The sequence below is a fragment of the Carcharodon carcharias genome, chromosome 8 (assembly GCF_017639515.1).
Source record: "Carcharodon carcharias isolate sCarCar2 chromosome 8, sCarCar2.pri, whole genome shotgun sequence".
NCBI classification, from domain to species: domain Eukaryota; kingdom Metazoa; phylum Chordata; class Chondrichthyes; order Lamniformes; family Lamnidae; genus Carcharodon; species Carcharodon carcharias.
This window is the reverse complement of record NC_054474.1, coordinates 96,154,272-96,174,702: the sequence shown is the minus strand read 5'-3', so window position 1 is coordinate 96,174,702 and position 20,431 is coordinate 96,154,272. Positions and strand designations below refer to the sequence as shown.

Genomic DNA, 20,431 nt, shown 5'->3' with positions numbered 1-20,431 from the left:
GGCTGCAGACCCTTTTCAGTTACTTGAACAACCTTTTATTAATGTTTTGTCTGCACTTCAGCCCCACGCTCCTGATCTACAGACACCCGGTGTGGAGGGGAGGCGGGAAGGAGGAGGACCTCCTCGTGAACCTGCTCCTGGGCCTGGCCAAGTTGGCCATTAACAAGTCCAGGCAGCGGGTGATCGAGGGGGTCGTCCCGCCCAATTGTTTGGCCCTCTTCTGCGGCTACGTTCGCAGCTGGGTGTCCCTGGAGGGAGCACGTGGTGTCTGCCAGCACTCTCGAGGCCTTCCGTGCCCGGTGGGCACCACGGGGACTGGGGTGTTTTATCAACCCCTTTAACCACATTTTGGTTTAATGTTTGTAAGTTTCCTTTAAACTTTGTCCTTGCTTCTACGGCTGACCTGACTTAGGGGCTGTGTTTGCTTTATCCCTTATTTTGTTGATTTAGTTTAATTGGTTGACTCAAAAGAGTTACATTGTGCTTTATACACTGACACTGTCCATATACATTGTGCTGTACACACTAACACAATATCCATGTAGAACGTCAGCTCCGACCTTTGACCTCAGCTCCATGCCGCCCATGACGTCTTCACGTAACGATGAGCTGCTCTTCGCTGATTGGCTGGCACCGGTGCAGCATTATTCAGCCTCCGGGCTGCCATTAACCGGATCGTGGCGTCTGTGCAACCTCCACCCGTCTGCTACCGGGTACCGCTCCGAGGCCAGGCCAGGCTCTGGGACAGAGGAAGTGTGTTCCTTCAATCTCCTTACCCCCTTTTCTCTCTCTCTGTCTCTGCCCCGGCTTCCGGGGGTCCCAGGAAGCAGCGGACTGACCGGAAGTGACTGGGGAGAAGATGGCGGCGGGTCGGTGCAGCTCGGGGAACGGGAGGAGGAGCCGGGGCAGGCGGGGACAGCGAGCCCTTGCCCCGCCGCGGCCTGTACTCGGCAGCTGGGCGCTAATTCTAATTCCCTGCCTGGGCCTCGGCCTGGCACCGGCCGCAGCTGACATGACGGACGGCAATAGCGAGCATCTGAAGCGGGAGCACAGCCTGATGAAACCGTATCAGGGTGAGTGCAGGAGGGACAGGGGCATAGAGCTGGACTCTACACTGGGGCCGGAGTCTGAGGGTCAGAACCCCCATCTGATCAGAGTCCAAACGTCCGGAAAGATCTCCACAAACCCAAAATACTGCAGACCCTGGAAAAAAACCAGTAACTGCTGGAGATACTCAGCAGGTCCAGCAGCATCTGTGAAGAGAGAAGCAGAGTTAATGTTTCAGGTCGATGTCTTTTCATCAAAACTGCTGTTGGTAACTTTTCTACGATCCACGGTGCCCGAGGAGAGGAATTTGTTTTCAATTTCAGTATTTTGTACTTTTTTATGGCTATGTTAACCACATTGCTACTTTTAATCATCCTACATCTGTGTCTCTAGATTGCTTAGCATCTCTACCTCACTTGGATTCTTATTTTCCAAGGTTGATCCTTATTACCCTCACCAAAGTGCAGCACTTTACATGCACCTATATTGAAGATCATTTGTCATTAATGCCTTTTGGTATTTTGCTCCAGTACTCCTCAGTATTAACTGCACTGTCATTTGCAAATTTTTATAGATCTTCAATTCTGAGTCCAAGTCAGTTATGCGAATAGTGAATAACAGTGGTTCCAGCACTGAATCCTGTAGAAAACCACTCCACACCTTCCATGAACCTGAGTAGCTACTTTAACCCTTTTTAAGTTTTCTGTTTCATAGTCAGTTTGCTATCCATTCTGCTTCCTGACCCCTAACACACACATTCTGGCCATGGTCAAGAGTCCATTATGCAGCACTTTATCAAAGACTTCTTGAAAATCCAAAATATTACATTTACTGCATTACTCTTGTCTACTCATTTAACTTCTCCAAAGAATTTAATGAGGTTGGTCAAGCTTGACTTTCCTGTTTGAAATCAGAGCTGCCTACTTTTGTGATATTTTCATTTTCAAGATCTTTTCTTATTAACATCTTTGTGTAAAAATTCCAAGGTTTTTTCTGCCACTGATGTTAAGATAACTTCCCTGACTTTATTCGATCTTGCTTTTTGAATATGTAAATAAATCATTCATTCAAATAGCTTCTGCTATCTGTTCCTCAGTTTCTTTTAAGTATGCATGGATGCAATCCATCTGGACCCATGGTTTTATTCTCTCTAAATTTAACTAGTTTGTCAATTGTCTCCATCCTTTCTATCTTAAATGTCTTTATACCCTTCTTGATTTCTTCTAGTGTCAGGTCATTTTAAAATAGTTATTAATTGAAAATTTTTGGTCTGCAAGCTCTTTGTGTGTAACTGTTTCAGCAGTCTATCTAGCAATGCCACTTTTTTTCTTACTTTGTGCTCTTTTGGTTCATGATTTAAGCTAAGAACAGAGTCAGCGCAGTCCACAGGGACAATACTATGAAAAATGTGTATTATTGTACAAAATATTTGTTCAACTTGAAAGACAGCTGCAATGGAAGAAGTTAACCAAAATGAAACAATTCGTATTTACAAAGAGTTATGGAGAAAGAAAGGACTTGATGAAAACAAAATTGAAAGGGAAGCAATATGGAAATTGAACAAAATGACATGAGCTTACATTCCAACAGTGACTACGCTTCAAAAAAGTAGTTGCTTTGCAATAAAGCCCTTTGAGATCTCTAGTTGTGAAAGGTAGTATATAAATGCAAAGTTTTTCTTTTTTCTATATCACTCCTTTCCTGTTTATCAGCTAAATAATAAAATTTAGCTGAATTATTTTACCTTGTGATTGCCACGTGACATAAATGAACCAAACTTTAGCCATGTATTAATTTGTAATGATGCTGGATGATTTGCAATATACTGTACTTTTCACCAACGTTCATAAGTATTAGGTGGTAAATCAGTTAATTACTTGCTAATTTCAAAAGATCTTCAGCCATTCATTTTAAATGAATTGAAAGTGTTACGAATTAAAATAATATTGACAGCATATTAACAAATGCATCAAGGTTGCTGCTGTTTTTGATGAAAAAGCATAAAGACACAGTAAATGAAGATGCAAACCATTGCAGACAGGAAAAGACCCACTGGCCCATCTTGCTTATCCCACACAAATATGATGCTTTGTGTGTCATCATCTATATCCACATTAACGCCATCTGAAAGCCATATGATCTCCCAGGGTTAAATGTAAAACCGAATTAAAAATCCAGGTTAGTTAGGCCAGGTCAGTAATATGCGAAATTTCTCTCTGACCCCTTAGGCATTCAAAACTACTCCAGTAGGTGTCTCTGGCCCTGATGACTGCTATATTACACCTACATATGTACAAGGTGATCTCTACCTCAGTCAGAAACAGGTCCAGCTCTCATTACTTTGATGCCCCACAAGAAAGCAAATATTGGACACTGGCCTGTTATCTTTATTTTAATTCATTTTTAAGTCCCGTCCCCTGGCAGTTGTTTTATAATAATTCCACATACACGTGCTTATTAATTCCACACATGTTTATTTCCTCATCAATATGGTTGGCCTTCCCCTTTGCCGGGCCGAGCACATTAAAGGTGGAGGGTAGTGTTTTGACTGGCCTGTTAACTTCACTGGCCATGGCCCAGCAATTAGATTAACTCTGATTCCTCCTTGCATCATGCATCTTCTGGATTTTTTTTTTGTAGCTAGTTATGAGCAGGGAGCCACAACTTGAGATGGGTGAGGACCTCTGATTTGCAGGGATACCATTATGTTCCAGCCATGTATGTTGGCCTTTATTGCAAAAGGATTTGAATGCAGGAGTGAAGATGACTTGCCGCAATTGTATGGAGCCTTGGTGAGACCACACCTGGCGTGTTGTGTGCAGTTTTGGTCCCCTTACCTAAGGTAAGATATACTTGCCATAGAGAGAAGGTTCCAGGTGTGGCGACGCAGTCTCAGAATAAAGAGCAGGCCATTTAGAACTGATATGCGGAGGAATTTCTTCATTCAGAGGGTGGTGAATCTTTGGAATTCTCCACCCCAAAGGGGTGTGGAGGCTCAGTCATTCAGTAAGTTCAAGAAAGAGATCAACAGATTTTTAGATATGAAAAGGGGTATGTGGATGGTCCAGGAAAACGGCTTTGAGGTAGAAGATCAAACATGACCTAGTTGAATGTCGGAGCAGGCTCAAGGGGCTGAATGGCCTACTCCTGCTCCTATTTCCTGTGTCTTCTGGGATGAGGAGATTATCCTCTGAGGAGAGATTGAGTAGAGTAGGCCTGTATTCCCTAGTGTTCAGAAGAATGAGAGGTGATCTATTTGAAACATAAAATCCTGATGGGGCTTGACAGGGTAGATGCTGAAAAAGTTTCCCCTGGTAGGCGAATCTAAAACACAGGGTGACAGCCTCAGAATAATGAGTCAGCCATTTAGAACTGGGGAAAAATATCTTCACTCGGAGGGTTGTGAATCTGGCATTCTTTATCCCAGAGTGTTGTGGATGCTTAGTCAGTGAGTACATTCAAGACCAAAGTCAATAGACCTTTGGATAGTCAGGAACCTAAAGGCTTATGGAGATAGTGCAGAAGGGTGGAGTTGTAGAAGATCAGCCATGATCTTTTTGAATGGCAGGGAGGCTTAAAGGGCTAAATTGCCTTCTCCACGTTTTTCTTATATTCCTAAGCAACTCATCAATAATGGATGGACTGGGATCTTGCTCGGTACAGACTGGCTGTTCTCTTTACCTATTGAGGAAGTAACTCAAAATCGTGAAATGCTTTTGGATGCCCTGAGGATGTGAAAGATACTACGTAAATGCAAGTTCTTTCTGCTACTGCTTCTGCATGGGCTGATCCTGGACTGCAGTTCCACAAAAGCCTGCTGCCCTCCAACTCCCCAGTGACTGTTACTTGTACTCCCATTTAGTGCTGATAGACTTGTTATAAGCATGGCAGCAGGTTGTCCACAGACTTCCACTTCCCAATAGGAGTCAGTGGGTGGGAGTCAACTGTACAGGCTAGGCCCTAGCTGACCTCTCCCACTCCTAACCGTGAGCATTGAGCCCACTTTTAGCATTCTTGTGGGTAGTAAGTTCAATTCAGGGCAAGGATTGAACCATGGACCTTGTAGTCTCTTCTGCATTTAACCAGGACTACCAATTTTATATGCATTTTTGATGAAGCTTGAATGAGAGACTTCATAAAAGCTTGTTAAAGTTACTGAGCTTTTAAATTCATGCATGTTACACTCTGTGCATTAAATATTTCAGTATTAAGTGGGATTTCAGTGAAGTGTAGCACATATCACATTGTTTTATTTGGGGAACTACCCTGCATCGGAATAAATATAGATCAGACCTCTTCTACCTAAGTTTAGAGCTTTAAGGCATTAGAAGCAAGAGTAAGCCATTTAATTTCTCTTGCTTGTTCCACCAGTCAATGAGATAATTGTTCATCTGCAGCCTAACTCCATACCTTTATCCCAAATCCGTTAATTTTTGTTAAATAATTATTAAAATAAATAAACTAACTAAATGATCCAACATCGATTGCCGTTTGCGGAAGAGAGTTCCAAACATCTACCACCTGTTGCATATTCAATGTCCCAACGTTGGAAGAGTAAAATCTAGCAGAATTTTAAAAGTTGTTTGCTGAAATGAGGCCAGGCATTATAGTCTTGATAGCGCTATCTTCAAAGAGTGGACTAACATGATGTGGGGTTTTGTCTCACTTGCTCTCTTTCTATCATTTCTTTTTCCTCTCCTTTCTTATATCTTTATCTCTCCCTTTTGCTGTCATTTTTTCTTTCTCTCCCTTTTCACCACAACCACTCCCTCCACTAGCACACCGCAGCTCCAGCATCAATCACACAGATTTCAAATCAGAACAGTGGGGCTACCGTGCAGGTATATTACTTTAACATGCCAATGACTCAAGCACCTTTGACTGTACAACCACTAAAGTTGATGAATGTTACCTGCCAGCCCACTGGTGAACCCACAACATGGTGCAAAGAGATCTACCAGCAAGGCAGAACAGATACATCCCAAAGGTGTTCATCTCCACTTTCAAAAGCCGCCTCGAAACTGCCTCCTTGACCCTGATTTCAGTCACTTTCCTCTTTATCCAGTTGAGGAGTGCTGAAGGTCAGTGACAGTATCCTTACAGCTGCCCCAGCCAAGATCAATGATGTATTCTTTGTGAAAAGCTTTCTGTTGTTTCCTTTGTCTAACACTCTTTGCTTCTTCTTGCAGGAGTGGGGTCCAGTTCTATGCCTCTATGGGATTTTGGTGGGAGCACCATGTTGACGGGTCATTACATCCGCCTAACGCCTGATGAGCGCAGTAAAAGCGGATCAATCTGGAACCGAGTGGTGAGTGTGTGCGGTGGTACTAGTAAACAGTACATTGCTGTCATGAGGTTGCTGATAAAGGGCAATGGATGCGAAATTATTGTACTATGCTCACTTTAGCTGAACTAAACACTTAGTTTCATATCCTGCCGGTTATGTGCCTTCCCAAAGATCAAGCAAAATTTTCACTGCACAAATCTTAAGCAAGATGTTGCCACATTGGAAACAAAAATAACAATACCTGGAAAAACTCAGCAGGTCTGGCAGCATCTGCAGAGAGGAACACAGTTAACACTTCGAGTCTGTAGGACTCTTCAACAGAACTAAGTAAAAATAGAAAAGAGGTGAAATATAAGCTGGTTTGGGGGGGGGACGACCTGTTCCCCACCCCCCAACTTAAACCAGCTTATATTTCACCTCTTTTCTATTTTTACTTAGTTTTGTTGAAGAGTCCTAAGGACTCGAAATGTTAACTGTGTTCCTCTCCGCAGAAGCTGCCAGACCTGCTGAGTTTTTCCAGGTATCCTTACTTTTGTTTTGGATTTCCAACATCAGCAGTTTTTTGCTTTTATCTTATTCCCTCATTGGTTTTGCTTACTCCCAACTCTAGAGTTAGAGAATTTTACAGCTTGGAAATAGGCTAATAGGTGTATCAGCTGTGTGCTGGTGTTTATGCTCCATATCAGTCATCCTTCACCTCACATTTTCAACATGTGCATGAGAGAGATAGGAATAGGATGTGTCTAGCTTCTATTAAATACATCAGTGCTATTTGTCACAATTACTCCTTGTAACATGTGGCACAGCCCAATGACTATCTGGGTAAAGAAGTTTCTCTCGAATCTCATGTTGTATTTATTAGTGACTACCTTATACTTATGATCTCTAGTATAAGACTCCCCACAAATAGAAACATCTCTCTACATCCACCCTATTAAATCCCTTCATAATTTTGAAAATCCCTATAGGTTACCTCTCTGCCTTTTCTTCTAGAGAAAAGAACCCAAGTCTGTTCAATATTTCCTGATATCCGTACCCTCTTAACACAGGTATCATCTGACAAAATTTATATTTCCCTTGATGTGGATATAGTTTATCCACCAGGAGTGAGGAAAGCAGGGTTGCCTTCATTGTAATGGGTAGTAGCGGCTCTTTCTGATCTTGGGTTGTGTCAAGAGAGATGCACAAGTTACATTCTGTCTATATGTACTGGTCTGTTGTGAGAAGGTGTTATCCAGCTAGGTGCTCTGAAGTGAGGCAGTTGTTGGGCTTCACTCATGACCTCAGTGGCTCAGCTGGAGCTGGAGGAAGAATATTCCTGAAGGTTTCCTGTGTCTGACCTCTTGCCATTGACCCCTGCTTGAAGATGCACATGTCAGCATCAAGTGAGGACAGTGCAGGTTTCTCACTAATACTTGGCCATTTGGGCAGGTCAGTGAATCCTTTTTTAAATTCCTTCATTGGATGTGGGCTTGGCTGGCAAGGCCAGCATTTATTGCCCATCCATAATTGCTCTTCAGAGGGAATTAGTGAGCCACCTTCTTGAACTGTTGCAACCAATCTGTTATCAGACTACCAAAAGTGCTGTTAGGGAAGGAGTTCCAGGATTTCGACCCAGTGACCATGAAGGAATGGTGATATAGTTTCAAATCAAAATGCTGTATGTTATGGTGGGGAACTTTGAGGCGGTGGTGTTCTCACTTCTCTGCTGCTGCCCTCTTTCTGGGTGATAGAGGTCGCAGGTTTGGTAGGTACAATCAAAGGAGCCTTTGTGAGTTGCTGCAGTGCTTCTTGTAGTTGGTGCACACTGTGCTTCAGTGCTTTCCTCATTCCTGGTGGATAAACTATATCCACCACCCCATTTAAGGTGGTGAATGGGGTGCTGATCAAGTGGGCTGCTTTGCCCTATTTGGTGTCAAGCTTCTTGAGTGTTTTTGGAGCTGCACTCATCCAAGCAAGTAGAGAGTATTCCATGATACTCTTGATTTGTGCCTCCTGGATGTTGGAAAGAATTTAGTGAGTCAGGAGTGAATCATTCACTGGAGAAAACCCAGCCTCAAGTCTGCTCTTGTAGCCAAAGAGTTTATGTGGCTGGTCCAGTTAAGTTTCTGGTCAATGTTGATGTTGGGAGGTTCGATGATAAGGATGGTCTGGCTCTGTTACATAAATAGTTACTCAGAAAAAGTTAGAAGAATTAAAACCTCTTCTAACTTCTGGATAACTATTGAAAAGACACAAACCCCACACCCCAGATCACCACCGACCGCCCCCGACTCCCCATGGGATTCCCCCTCCCACCTTATCAACCACTCGCCCCGCCATCCCCAACCAGACAACACACCCTGCCCCACGAGCCCTGCCCCTCTCCTGACCTGACCCCCACCCAACCTCCGACCCCCCCACACCCCTTAAATCTTGTTCACTTACTTTAGAGACTTATGTTCCCCCTGGCCTGTCAATTTCAATGGGACCTTTAAACTCACCTGGTATATGGCAGTTAATGCTGTAAACAAAAAGGGTGTGTCCTTCTTCAATTCAACTCTGCTGGACTACAACATTGGGCTTTGGGGTCTGCTGCGCTGCCTGGATCTCACTCAGCTTGAGTTGGAAGGTTGGGCCAGACAGGCACTGAAGAAATTTCCTGCAAGTAATTGGGCACGGAGTGGCAATCTGGCATTGATTGCCACTCCAAGGAGGTTATGGCCCATGGTCTTTGCCTGGCACCTGTGTGCTCTGAATGTTATTTGTCACTTATCAGCCTAAGCCTGAATATTGTTCTGACCCTGCTGCATATGGATATGGACTGTTTCATTCTGAGGAATTGTAGATGTTACTGAACACTTTGCAATCATCAATGAACATCCCTGGTTCTGACCTTACAATGGAGCAAAGGTCATTGATGCAGTGGCTAAAGATGGTTCTGTGGAAACCTACCCAAGCACAAGCCAGTGACTGGGGAAAGCGGAAAGTAGGCAATTGGTTTGACAAAGGGATCATTCATTGCATTTAAGTACATTTAATTCCTTATTCCCAAACCGATCTGGAATATTCTGTAAGAGTTGATGGAATTTCACAAAAGATTTTTGCGTAAGATCTTTCCTTGTTCTTTGGAGCACAATGATTGTTTGGCCCCAAAGAGAGCAAGGGAAGGAATTTATTGCTGGTGGTCTTGGTTGAGAGAAGAATGTTGACCACAGTCCCAGTAGAGCGCTGCTTCTTCCTGTGGACTCTTTACAAAACCATGAGGGCAGGCAGTTGGCTACTGATTACCTATAGATGCACCCTCCAACACTGCAGTATTCCCTCAGCATGGCCCAGGAATCCAGAGTCTAAATTGAGTCTAAACTGGCACCATGCAAAATTTAATGTGTAAATTGATCAGGAGAACAAGTAACTTCCACTATACCAAAAACAAACTGAATCCAGCACAAAAGGATATTAAATAACTAGCTTTCTAATGTTCGTGCTGTTGCTGTTCTGAGCCTGGGAAATGGTTCCCACTCCTAATTACTATCCTCTGATAACTGCTCAAAAGTGTGTGTTCATAGACAAAATGAGGCTCGACTCCTGTGATCCTCTCCAACAGGCAACTAGCCTGGCTCATTCACTCTCTAGACTTGCACTTTGGAGAGGTACTGGGAGTGCTGATGATGCTGTTACTTTTATTCCTATTGATCCCCGCCCCCAGCAGGAATCAAAACCTTCAGATTAAGAAGGAAGATAGGAGGAAACTGGGAATAGATACAGTCATATCATTCCGTTTTACTGCTTGACAGCCTGGGCTCAGATTAATGTTAAGGAACTTATGAAAAGCAAAATAAAAAATTGCAGGTTTTGAAAATCTGAAAGAAAAACAGAAAATAGTGCTCGGGCAGCAACTGCGAGAACAGTTTGAGTGAACGTTTTAGGTGCAGACTCCTCCAGAATTCATTCAAAAAAGGAGGGAGACAGCGCAAAACTACAGGCCAGTTAGCTTAACATCTGTTGTAAGGAAAATGTTAGAAGCTAATATTAAAGAAGTTATAGCAGGGCATTTGGATAAGCTGAAGGTCATCAGGCAGAGTCAACATGGTTTTGTGAAAGGGAAATTGTGTTTAACCAACTTATGGAGTTCTTTGAGGAAGTAACACGTGCTGTGGATAAAGGGGAACCGGTGGATGTATTGTACTTAGATTTCCAGAAGGCATTTGATAAAGGCCCCATCAAAGGTTATTGCAGAAAATAAAAGCTCATGGTATAGGGGGTAACATATTGGCATGGATAGAAGAGTGGCTGGCTAACAGGAAGCAGTGAGTAGGCATAAATGGGTCTTTTTCAGGTTGGCAAGATGTAACGAGTAGTGTGCTACAGGGATCCGTGCTGGGGCCTCAAATTTTTACAACTTATATAAATGATTTGGATGAAGGAATGGATGGGCTGGTTGCCAAATTTGCCGACGAGACAAAGATAGATAGGAAAGTAAGCTGTGAAGAGGACATAAGGAAACTACAAAAAGACATAGGTTGTGAGTGGGCAAAGATCTGGCAAATGGAGTTTAATGTGGGAAAATGTGAAATTGCCCATTTTGGCAAGAAGAATAAAAGAGAAGCATATCTAAATGGTGAGAGATTATGGAACTCTGACATTCAGAGGGATCTAAGTGTCCTAGTGCATGAATCACGAAAGGCTAGTGTGCACGTACAGCAAGTAATTAGCAAAGCTAATAGAATGTTATCATTTTTTGCGAGGGGAATTGCTTACAAAAGTAAGGAGGTTAAGCTTCAGTTGTACAGGGCACTCGTGAGACCACATTTAGAGTACTGTGTACAGTGTTGGTCACCTTATTTAAGGAAGGATGTAAATGCGTTGGAAGCAGTTCAGAGAAGGTTTGCCAGACTAATACCTGGAATGTGTGGTTTGTTTAATGAGGAAAAATTGGACAGACTAGGCTTGTATCCACTAGAGTTCAGAAGAGTAAGAGGCAACTTAATTGAAACATATAAGACCCTGAGGGGTCTTAACAGGGTGGATATGGAGAGAATGTTTCTTTTTGTGGGAGAATTTAGAACTAAGGGTCACTGTTTTAAATGGGCGACCCCCTATTTTTAAACAGAGATGAGGTGAAATATTTTCACTCGGAGGGTTGAGTGTCTTTAGAACTTTGCAGAATCTTTGAATATTTTTAAGGTAGAGGTGGATAGTTTCTTGGTAAGCAAGGGGATGATAGGTTATCGGGGGTAGGCGGGATGCAGATTTCAGGTTACTAACAGATCAGCTATGACCTTGTTAAATGGCGGGGCAGGCTCAAGGGACTGAATGGCCTACTGCTCCTTGTTCATATGTTTGTATTTGTTCTGTTCACAATTGCTGAGTGTTAGAAAGCTTGTGTATCTCTTTAACTCTGACCATCCTTTGCTCTGTAAATGATTAAGGCTTCAACCAGTGTTGTCTCTGTATTTGCAGCCATGCCACCTGAAAGACTGGGAGCTCCATGTCCAGTTCAAAGTTCATGGGACTGGAAAAAAGAATCTTCACGGTGACGGATTAGCTATCTGGTACACAAAGGACCGTTTAAGCCCTGGTACAGTATTGCACCCTCTGTTATCCCGTGATAGAAAAATAGAAGAAACTGAAGTTTCCACTAATCCACAATTTGTGTCTTTATTTATATATTGGGAATAAGAGAATTAGATCACATGAAACTCCTGTGTAAGATTGATGGATAGAAAGTAGAGCAGTGGGGCTGATACCCCTTCAGCTTCAGAACTTGTTCATTGGGAACATGCCCCATGAAAATCAAGGGAGAATTGAACTGGCATCAGAAACCCTCCTTTACTGCAGGTACAATCCTGAGCCTACATTTAAAGAAAGAATTTGTATTTCTATACCTCCGGATGTCCCAAAGTGCTGCATAGCCAGTGAAGTATTTTTTCAAGTGCCTTTGCTGTTCTAATGTAGGAAACACAGTAGCCAATTTATGCACAGCAAGCTCCTACAAACACCGGTGTGATAATTGCCAGGAAATTTGTTTTGAGTGAAGGATAAATGTTGGCCAAGGCACTGGCATGATCTCCCCTGCTCTTGTCAAAGGGTGCGGTAGAATCTTTTACATCTAACAGAGAGGCTTTGATTTAGCATCTCACTCCCTCAGTACTGCACTGGAGAATGAGTCTAGATTTCAGACCTTGACCCCGCAAACTTCTTGATTGTTACACTTTTGTGCAAAATAGCAACCAGCCTGTTAATGACTGTCTTTTTCCAGGGATAGCAATCTTGTCACACTGATTTTGTGCTGCACCCTTGAGTGCTGGTGCTAAGCCATCTGAGGTGCGGATGCAATAGTGCAAGTGTATTGTAAAATTGCATGCTGTTGTGAAGCCATCTGGAACAGTTGGTTTCACACAGATGGACAGGTTACAGTCCAAAAGCAGCTGATGCTAAGCACTGCCAAAATAAGAGCAAACTCCCATGTTTATGTACCCAGCCCTGCAACAGTGGATTTCCTTTTACATTCTTGGGATGTTGCCGTTGTTGGCAAGGCCAATATTTGTTACCCATCCCTAGTTGCCCTTGAGAACGTGGGTTATGAGATTTCTTCTTGAACCACTATGTCTGTTGTGGCGAAAATGATCCCACAGTGTTGTTCTGTAGGAAGATCCAGCTTTTTGTGCCAATGGCAATGAAGGAATGATGGGTGATATATTTCCATGTCAGGATGGTGTGTTACTTGGAGGGGAACCTGGAGGTAGTGTTGTTCCTCCAAATAAAAGATGTGGCTATGGGTACCCGCATGGGCCCCAGCTATGCCTGTCTCTTTATGGGGTATGTGGAACATTCCTTGTTCCAGTCCTACTGCGGCCCCCTTCCACAACTCTTTCTCCGGTACATCGATGATTACTTCGGTGCTGCTTCATGCTCTTGTCGGGACCTGGAAAAATTTATTAATTTTGCTTCCAATCTCCACCCCTCCATCATTTTCACATGGTCCATCTCTGACACTTCCCTTCCTTTCCTTGACCTCTCTGTCTCAATCTCTGGTGATAGACTGTCCACCAATATCCATTACAAACCCACCGACTCCCACAGCTACCTCGACTACAGCTCCTCACACCCCACTTCCTGTAAGGACTCCATCCCATTCTCTCAGTTCCTTCGCCTCCGTCGCATTTGTTCTGATGATGCTACCTTCAAAAACAGTTCCTCTGACATGTCCTCCTTTTTCCTTAACCGAGGTCTTCCACCCACGGTCGTTGACAGGGCCCTCAACCGTGTCCGGCCCATCTCCCGTGCATCCGCCCTCACGCCTTCTCCTCTCTCCCAGAAACAGGATAGGGCACCCCTTGTCCTCACTTATCACCCCACCAGCCTCTGCATTCAAAGGATCATCCTCCGCCATTTCCGCCAACTCCAGCATGATGCCACCACCAAACACATCTTCCCTTCAGCCCCCCAGCGGCATTCCATAGGGATCGTTCCCTCCGTGACACCCTGGTCCACTCCTCCATCACCCCCTACTCCTCAACCCCCATCTACGGCACCTCCCCATGCATACGCAAAATATGCAACACTTGCCCCTTCACTTCCGCTCTCCTCGCCGTCCAAGGGCCCAAACACTCCTTTCAAGTGAAGCACCATTTCACGTGCATTTCCCTCAACTTAGTCTACTGTATTCGTTGCTCCCAATGCAGTCTCCTCTACATTGGAGAGACCAAACGCAGACTAGGCGACCGCTTTGCAGAACACCTTTGGTCTGTCCGCAAGGATGACCCAGACCTCCCTGTCACTTGCCATTTTAACACTCCACCCTGCTCTCTTGTCCACATGTCTGTCTTTGGCTTGCTGCATTGTTCCAGTGAAGCTCAACGCAAACTGGAGGAACAACACCTCTTCTTCCGACTAGGCACTTTATAACCTTCTGGACTAAATATTGAATTCAACAACTTTAGATCTTGAACTCCGCCCTTCATCCCCCCCTTTCTGTTTCTTCCCCCTCTCTTTTGTTTTTTGCCAATAATTTATGTAGATTTTTCTTTTCCCACCTATTTCCATTATTTTTAAATCTATACCTTTTATGCCCTTTTAGTCTTATTTCACCCCACCCCCACTAGAGCTGTCTGTACCTTGCGTGTCCTGCCATCCATTCTTAATTAGCACATTCTTTTAGATAATATCACCACCTTCAACACCTCTTTGTTCTTTTGTCTGTGTCATCTTTTGATTATCTGCTCCTATCACTGCTTGCTTGTCCCTACAACCGCCACCCCCACCACTTCTCCTCCCCCCCCGCCCCCATCTTAAACCAGCTTATATTTCACCCCTCTCCTATTTTTACTTAGTTCTGTTGAAGGGTCATGAGGACTCGAAACGTCAACTTTGTTCTTCTCTGCCGATGCTGCCAGACCTGCTGAGTTTTTCCAGGTATTTCTGTTTTTGTTTTGGATTTCCAGCATCCGCAGTTTTTTTGTTTTTATCTATGGTAGTGTTGTTCTGGTGTGCCTACTGACGTTGCATTTCTAGATGGTGGCAGTTGTGGAAGGTACTGTCATTCTAGGTGGTAAAGATTGCAAGTTTGTGTGGTGCTGTTGAAGAAGCCATGCAAAGTTGCTGTGGTCTATCCTATTCATATTTTATTTAAAGTCATGTCAATTTTCTGCCCTCAGCTCTTTTTCAGAAGGAGTACGGTTCAATGGTGACCTTTCAAAAATGTCACCACTGGGCCATTTACCACGTGAGTTTTTGGCAGGCTATCCAGTTTTGTGAGTGGGGCTTGCGGGAGGGGAAGGGAGAGAGAGGAGGCTGGGGTGTGTAAAGGGGGTGGGGGGAAGGAGGGGTGAGGGGAGAGAGAGGAAGCTGGGGGGATGGTGGAGATGGGCAGGCACTATGCCCAAGTTCCACCCTATTTGGATGTCAGTTCATGCCCACTTTTGACAGAGTGAATCGGAGTGGGTCCAAAACGTGGCCCTGACTGAGCTCAGCTAACCTAGCATGGAGCAAAGGGCTAGTCTAGAATCTTGCCTTTGAAGGATGTGTGCTATAACTGACAAACCTTCAGGGAGCCGAGCATTTTCACTTGACTGATTGTAAAGGACTGTCTTCTGCACTTTGTCAGCTCCATTGGCAGCACAAGGCCAATTGGGCAATGTCCTGTAAGTGGGTTTGACTCTCTACTATGATGTCTCTATTACTCTTCCTGCCTCCTTTTCTTTTGCCCCTGCTTGAGCCGAGTTTCAAATTCCACCTTGCACATCATCTGTTTATTTCTCAGCCTCCTCCACTGCTGAAACCTCAAAGCTTCATCTACTCAGCTTACCCAGTTTCGAGCCCACTGACTCCAGCTCATTCTTCCCTGCTTATGTTCTGCACTCCCATCAGATGTTAAAGCTGTGTGTCTTCAAGTGGATAGAAAAGTTCCCATGTACTATTTGAAGAAGAATAGGGAAGTTAATAGTTAATACGCAGTACAAGAGCTGATGGAATTGGTGGTAATATGTTAGCATAGATGGTGGATTGGCTAACAAACAGGAAGCAGAGAATAGGAAAAACAGGACAGTTTCAAGTTGGCAGACTGTAACTAGTGGAATGCTGCAAGGATCAATGCTGGGGCGTCAGATATTTACAACCTACATTAGTGACTTGATAAAGGGACCAAGAGTAAAGTATTTAAGCTTACTGATGATGCAAAGTTAGATGGGAATGTAAGCTGTAATGAGGACACAGACTGCAAAAGAGATGTAGACAGGTTAAGTGAATGGGCACAAGGGGACCACATGATATGGGGAGGGTGTGAGGTTATTTACTTCGGTACTAAGGATAGAAAAACAATATTTTTTTAAAAGTTGTGAAACTTTTAAGTGTTGATGTTCAGGGACACTTGGGTGTATTCATACAAGGAACACAAAGTTAGTATACAGGTACAGCAATCGTGGAAGGCAAAAGGCATGTTGGCAAGGCGACTGGGATATAGGAATAAGGTAGTCCTGTTAGAGTTGTATTGGGCTTTGGTGAGACCGCACCTGGAGTACTGTGTGCAGTTTTGGGCTCCATGTTGAAGAAAGGATTTTTTGCATTGGAGGCGGTACAGCAAAGGTTCGCTTAGTTCTTGGGATGACAGGGTTTTCCTATGATGAGAGACTGCATAAATTGAGCCCATGTTCTCTGGAGTTTAGAAGAATTGGAGGTGATCTAATTGAAACATTCAAGATTCTGAAGGTCTTGACCTTATCTGAAGGATAGATACTGAGAGGTTATTACCGCTGGCTGAGGAATCTAGAACATAGAGGCACAGCCTCAGGATAAGCAAATAATCATTTTGAACTGAGATGAAGAGAAATTTCTTCACTCGAAAGGTTGTGAATCTTTGGAATTGTCACCCCAAAATGTTGTGAATGCTACATTCTTGAGTATATCCAAGACTGAAAGTGATAGACTTTTGATCTCTTATGGAATCAAGGGATATGGGGAATGGGCGGGAAAATGGAGTTGAAGCCCAAGGTCAGCCATGATTGTACTGAATGGTGGAGCAGGCATGAGGGGCCATATGGTCTACTGCTGCTTCTACTTCTTATGTTCTTATGAGTTCTCTTAACACTTATACCAATATTTATTTCTCAACATTACTAAAAACACAGATTATCTTGCCATTGTCACATTATTGCCTGTGGAACCTGGCTGCTGTATTTCCTACATTTGCAATAGTGACCTTCCACCAAAAGTACTTAATTTGTTGCAAACCACTTTGGGATGTCCTGAGATCATGAATGATGCTGCATAAGTTTATTTATTTTAACATGTGTTTCTATGGTAGGGAGAGGAAAAATATTAGCCAGGATCTTTATAAGCCAGTGATTCTTGCTGAAAAGTTCTGCTTGTGTTTTGTGGACAGGGTTCACCTTAATGTGATACCTGTGAATAGGCAGCTGGCAATCCAAAATCTAGGCTTTACAGGGTAACCAGACACTAAATACACCATACCAATGTACTGGAACTGTTGTAGTACTAAAGCAAGGAAATTATGCTAAATGTTTGTAAAGATTGGTTAGGAAGCAGCTGAAATGTTGTGGCCATTTCTAGGCACCACACTTTAGAAAGGATAGTCATGTAGGTCATTTGCCCCATCAAGTCCATGTCTTTGGAGCAGTCCAATCAGTCTCATTCTCCCACTCTATCCCCTTGGGTCTGCAAGTTTATTTTTCCCAAGTGCTCATCCATTTCCTTTTGAAATTATTCATCATCTCTGCTTCCACCACCCATAGGCAGTAACTTCCAGGTCATTACCATTTGTTACATAAAGAAGTTCTTTAAGAAGTTCTTCCTTGCATCCCCCTGCATCTCTTGCCCAAAACCTTAAATCTGTGCTGCCTATTCCTTGTACAGTCAACTGATGAGCACAGCTTTTCTTTGTCTAGTTTATCCAAACCTGTCATAATCTTGTACACTTCTAGCAAATCTTCCCTCAATTTTATTTGCTTCATGGAGAGCAACCCCAGCCTCTCCAGCCTTGTAGCTAAAATCCCTCATCCCTGAAACCATTCTGGTAAATCTCCTTTGCAACCTCTCAAGGACCCTCATAGCCTTCCTAAAATGTGCTTACCAGATCTGGGTATGATACCCTGGTTGTGGACTAACCAGAGCTTTATACGGGTTCAACATAACTTCCCTGGTTTTGTACTCATACCTCTATGAAGCCCAAGATTCCATATGCTTTGCTAACTATTCTCTCAATATGTCCTGTCACCTTTAAAGATCTTATACACATTAACACCCTGCAGGTTCCTCTATCCCTGCACACTCTTTAGAGCTATGCCATTGTCTATATTGCTTCTTCCTATCCTTTCTGCCAAAATTCTCCAAAATTACTTCGCACATGTCTATACCAAATTTCCATCTGCCAATTGCCTGCCCATTTTGCTAACCTATCAACGTCCTGTTATTGAGACCTTAGAGAGAGTGCAAGGAAGACTTAGTCAAATGACATTAGGGATGAAATAGTTCAGTTATTTGGAGAGACTTGGGTTGTTTTCCTTAGAGCAGAGAAGCATTTAAGATCTTAAATGTTTTGATTGTGTAAATAAGAAACTCTGTCAATTGGCTGGAGGTTGGGTAACCAGAAGGCACAAATTTAAGACTATTGGCAAAAGAACCAGAGGGAAGATATGGAGAAATTTATTATGATCCGGAATGCACTATCTGAAAGGGTAATGGGAGCAGATTCAACTTTCAAAAGGAAATTGGATACTTAAAAAGGAGAAATTTTCAGGGCCGGGGGAATGAAGAGGAGACAATTGGATAGCTGTTTCAAAAAGCTGATACAGGCACAATGGCCAGTGGGCTGCATGGCTTCCACCTGTGCTGTATGATGCTATGATATTGGCTGGAGCTGGGTATTGTTTAATAGAACAGTTGAGTTGCATTGACTGACCAGAATTACAGTACATTCTTGATGGATTGAGATCGCAAGTTTATTTTCGTTGCTAGAACTTTGGAAATAAGACTGACCTTTGGTGATAAACTATGCGGCCTTTTTTGAATAGCAGGTTAATAGAGGTATTGTTGAGTGCTGTTCACCTCAGTGATGTGCTGCATTCAGTTTTGTAGCTGGTCTGTATAGTTTCATAATTATCATAATGTAACTAAATTGACATGCACCATAATGTTCTCTATTGATTTTTATTCATTGTTTTTCTTAGTGCTGGAAATACTTTGCGGTGTTGAGTATGTTTGTATTAGTGCAGAATAGAATTTAACCTTAAACTGAATGATTCCACTTTAAGAACTTAACTGATCATAGATATATTTGGTTGCTTTGATCCCTTTCTGAAATGTCACTCAAGTATACAGATAGATTGTAACAGCCAATGGGAACTCAAACAAGCTGGTATGCTCTACTGATAAGTCACAAAAATTTCATTCCAATCCCTTCAGTCATAAAAGTATCTGGTGCACAGCTTTACTATGGGCCATTTAATCCTTGGTCATCTGCTTTTATATGTGCTAAACTGCCCCCTTTGTCTGAATTTGTTATCTCTAAGTTTGACTATTCCACTGCACTCCTGACTGGCCTTCCATTTTTTTACCCTCCACAAACTTGAGGTCATTCAAAACTCACATCAAGTCCCATTCATACATCAACACTGTGCTCACCGATCTACATTGGCTCCCAATTAAGCAATGCCTTGATTTTAAAATTCTCATCCTTGTTTTCAAACCCCACTGGCCTCGTTCCTCCCTATCTCTATAATCTCCAGCAGTCCTACAACTTTCCAAGATATCTGCACTCCTCCAATTCTGGCCTCCTAAGCATTCCCAATTTTAATTGCTCCACCATTGGCAGCTCTGTCTTCCAACATACTAACCTTTGGAATTTCCTCTCTAATCTGCACTGGAATTCCCCCTCTAATCTCCACCAGAATTCCCGCTGTAATCTGTTCTGCCTTCACCTCCCACCCCTCCTTAAGGACTCACCTGTCTGACCTGGTCATGTGCCTTAATATCTGTTTATGTGGATTGTTGTCAAATGTTCTTTGATAATGTTCCTGTGAAGCACTTTGGAATATTTCACTATGTTAAAGACGAGATATAAATGCAAGTTGAATACTGAAATCACTTAAAGGGAATCATTTAACCCTTATGTTTAGACTATTGAGAGCTGGCCCTTTGATTGGGCTAATGAGTGATGGCCCTTAGGTCGAGCTCCATGAATGGAGGTGCGAAAATTGGCCAAAAATAATTTCAATAATCTATCAGTCGGAGGACAGAAAGAGAGTCTGGCAGTTACCACTGATGTTTAAGATGATGAGGGAATGAAGTGACTGACCTGGCAGGGGGGTTTATTAAATCATGAAATTAAATCAACATTCCATGTATTTATCCTCTAATACTCTCAATTGAATCACCACATCAGTTTTAGATTCAATAAAGTTATTTCATACTCTTTATCTTGATTAATTCAGTCACTTTGCTCTCCCTCTCTTTTACTTTCTCAAAATATTTTCTTTGCATAAGCAAACAATATAGACAGTACATATTAGGTAGTATGGGATTTGACATTAATTTGTTTCGCCTATTTTTTCTGCCAACCTAAATTTTTTTTAACTTTGCCAGCCTAATCTGGACTTCCAC

General features: G+C 43.0%; 1 protein-coding gene and 1 pseudogene across 1 annotated transcript in view; one reads left to right on the top strand and one right to left on the bottom strand.

Annotated features, from left to right (window-relative positions):
• The first annotated feature begins 658 nt into the window (after positions 1 to 658).
• Positions 659 to 20,431, top strand: part of LOC121281076 (vesicular integral-membrane protein VIP36-like) — a 42,263-nt gene continuing 22,490 nt past the window's right edge. The window contains exons 1-3 of the mRNA XM_041193713.1: positions 659 to 1,073; positions 6,237 to 6,355; positions 11,777 to 11,894. Coding sequence (XP_041049647.1) covers positions 860 to 1,073; positions 6,237 to 6,355; positions 11,777 to 11,894 — 451 coding nt within the window. The 5' untranslated portion in view covers positions 659 to 859. The remainder of the gene's footprint in view (positions 1,074 to 6,236; positions 6,356 to 11,776; positions 11,895 to 20,431) is intronic.
• Positions 5,821 to 6,051, bottom strand: LOC121281664 (annotated as a pseudogene).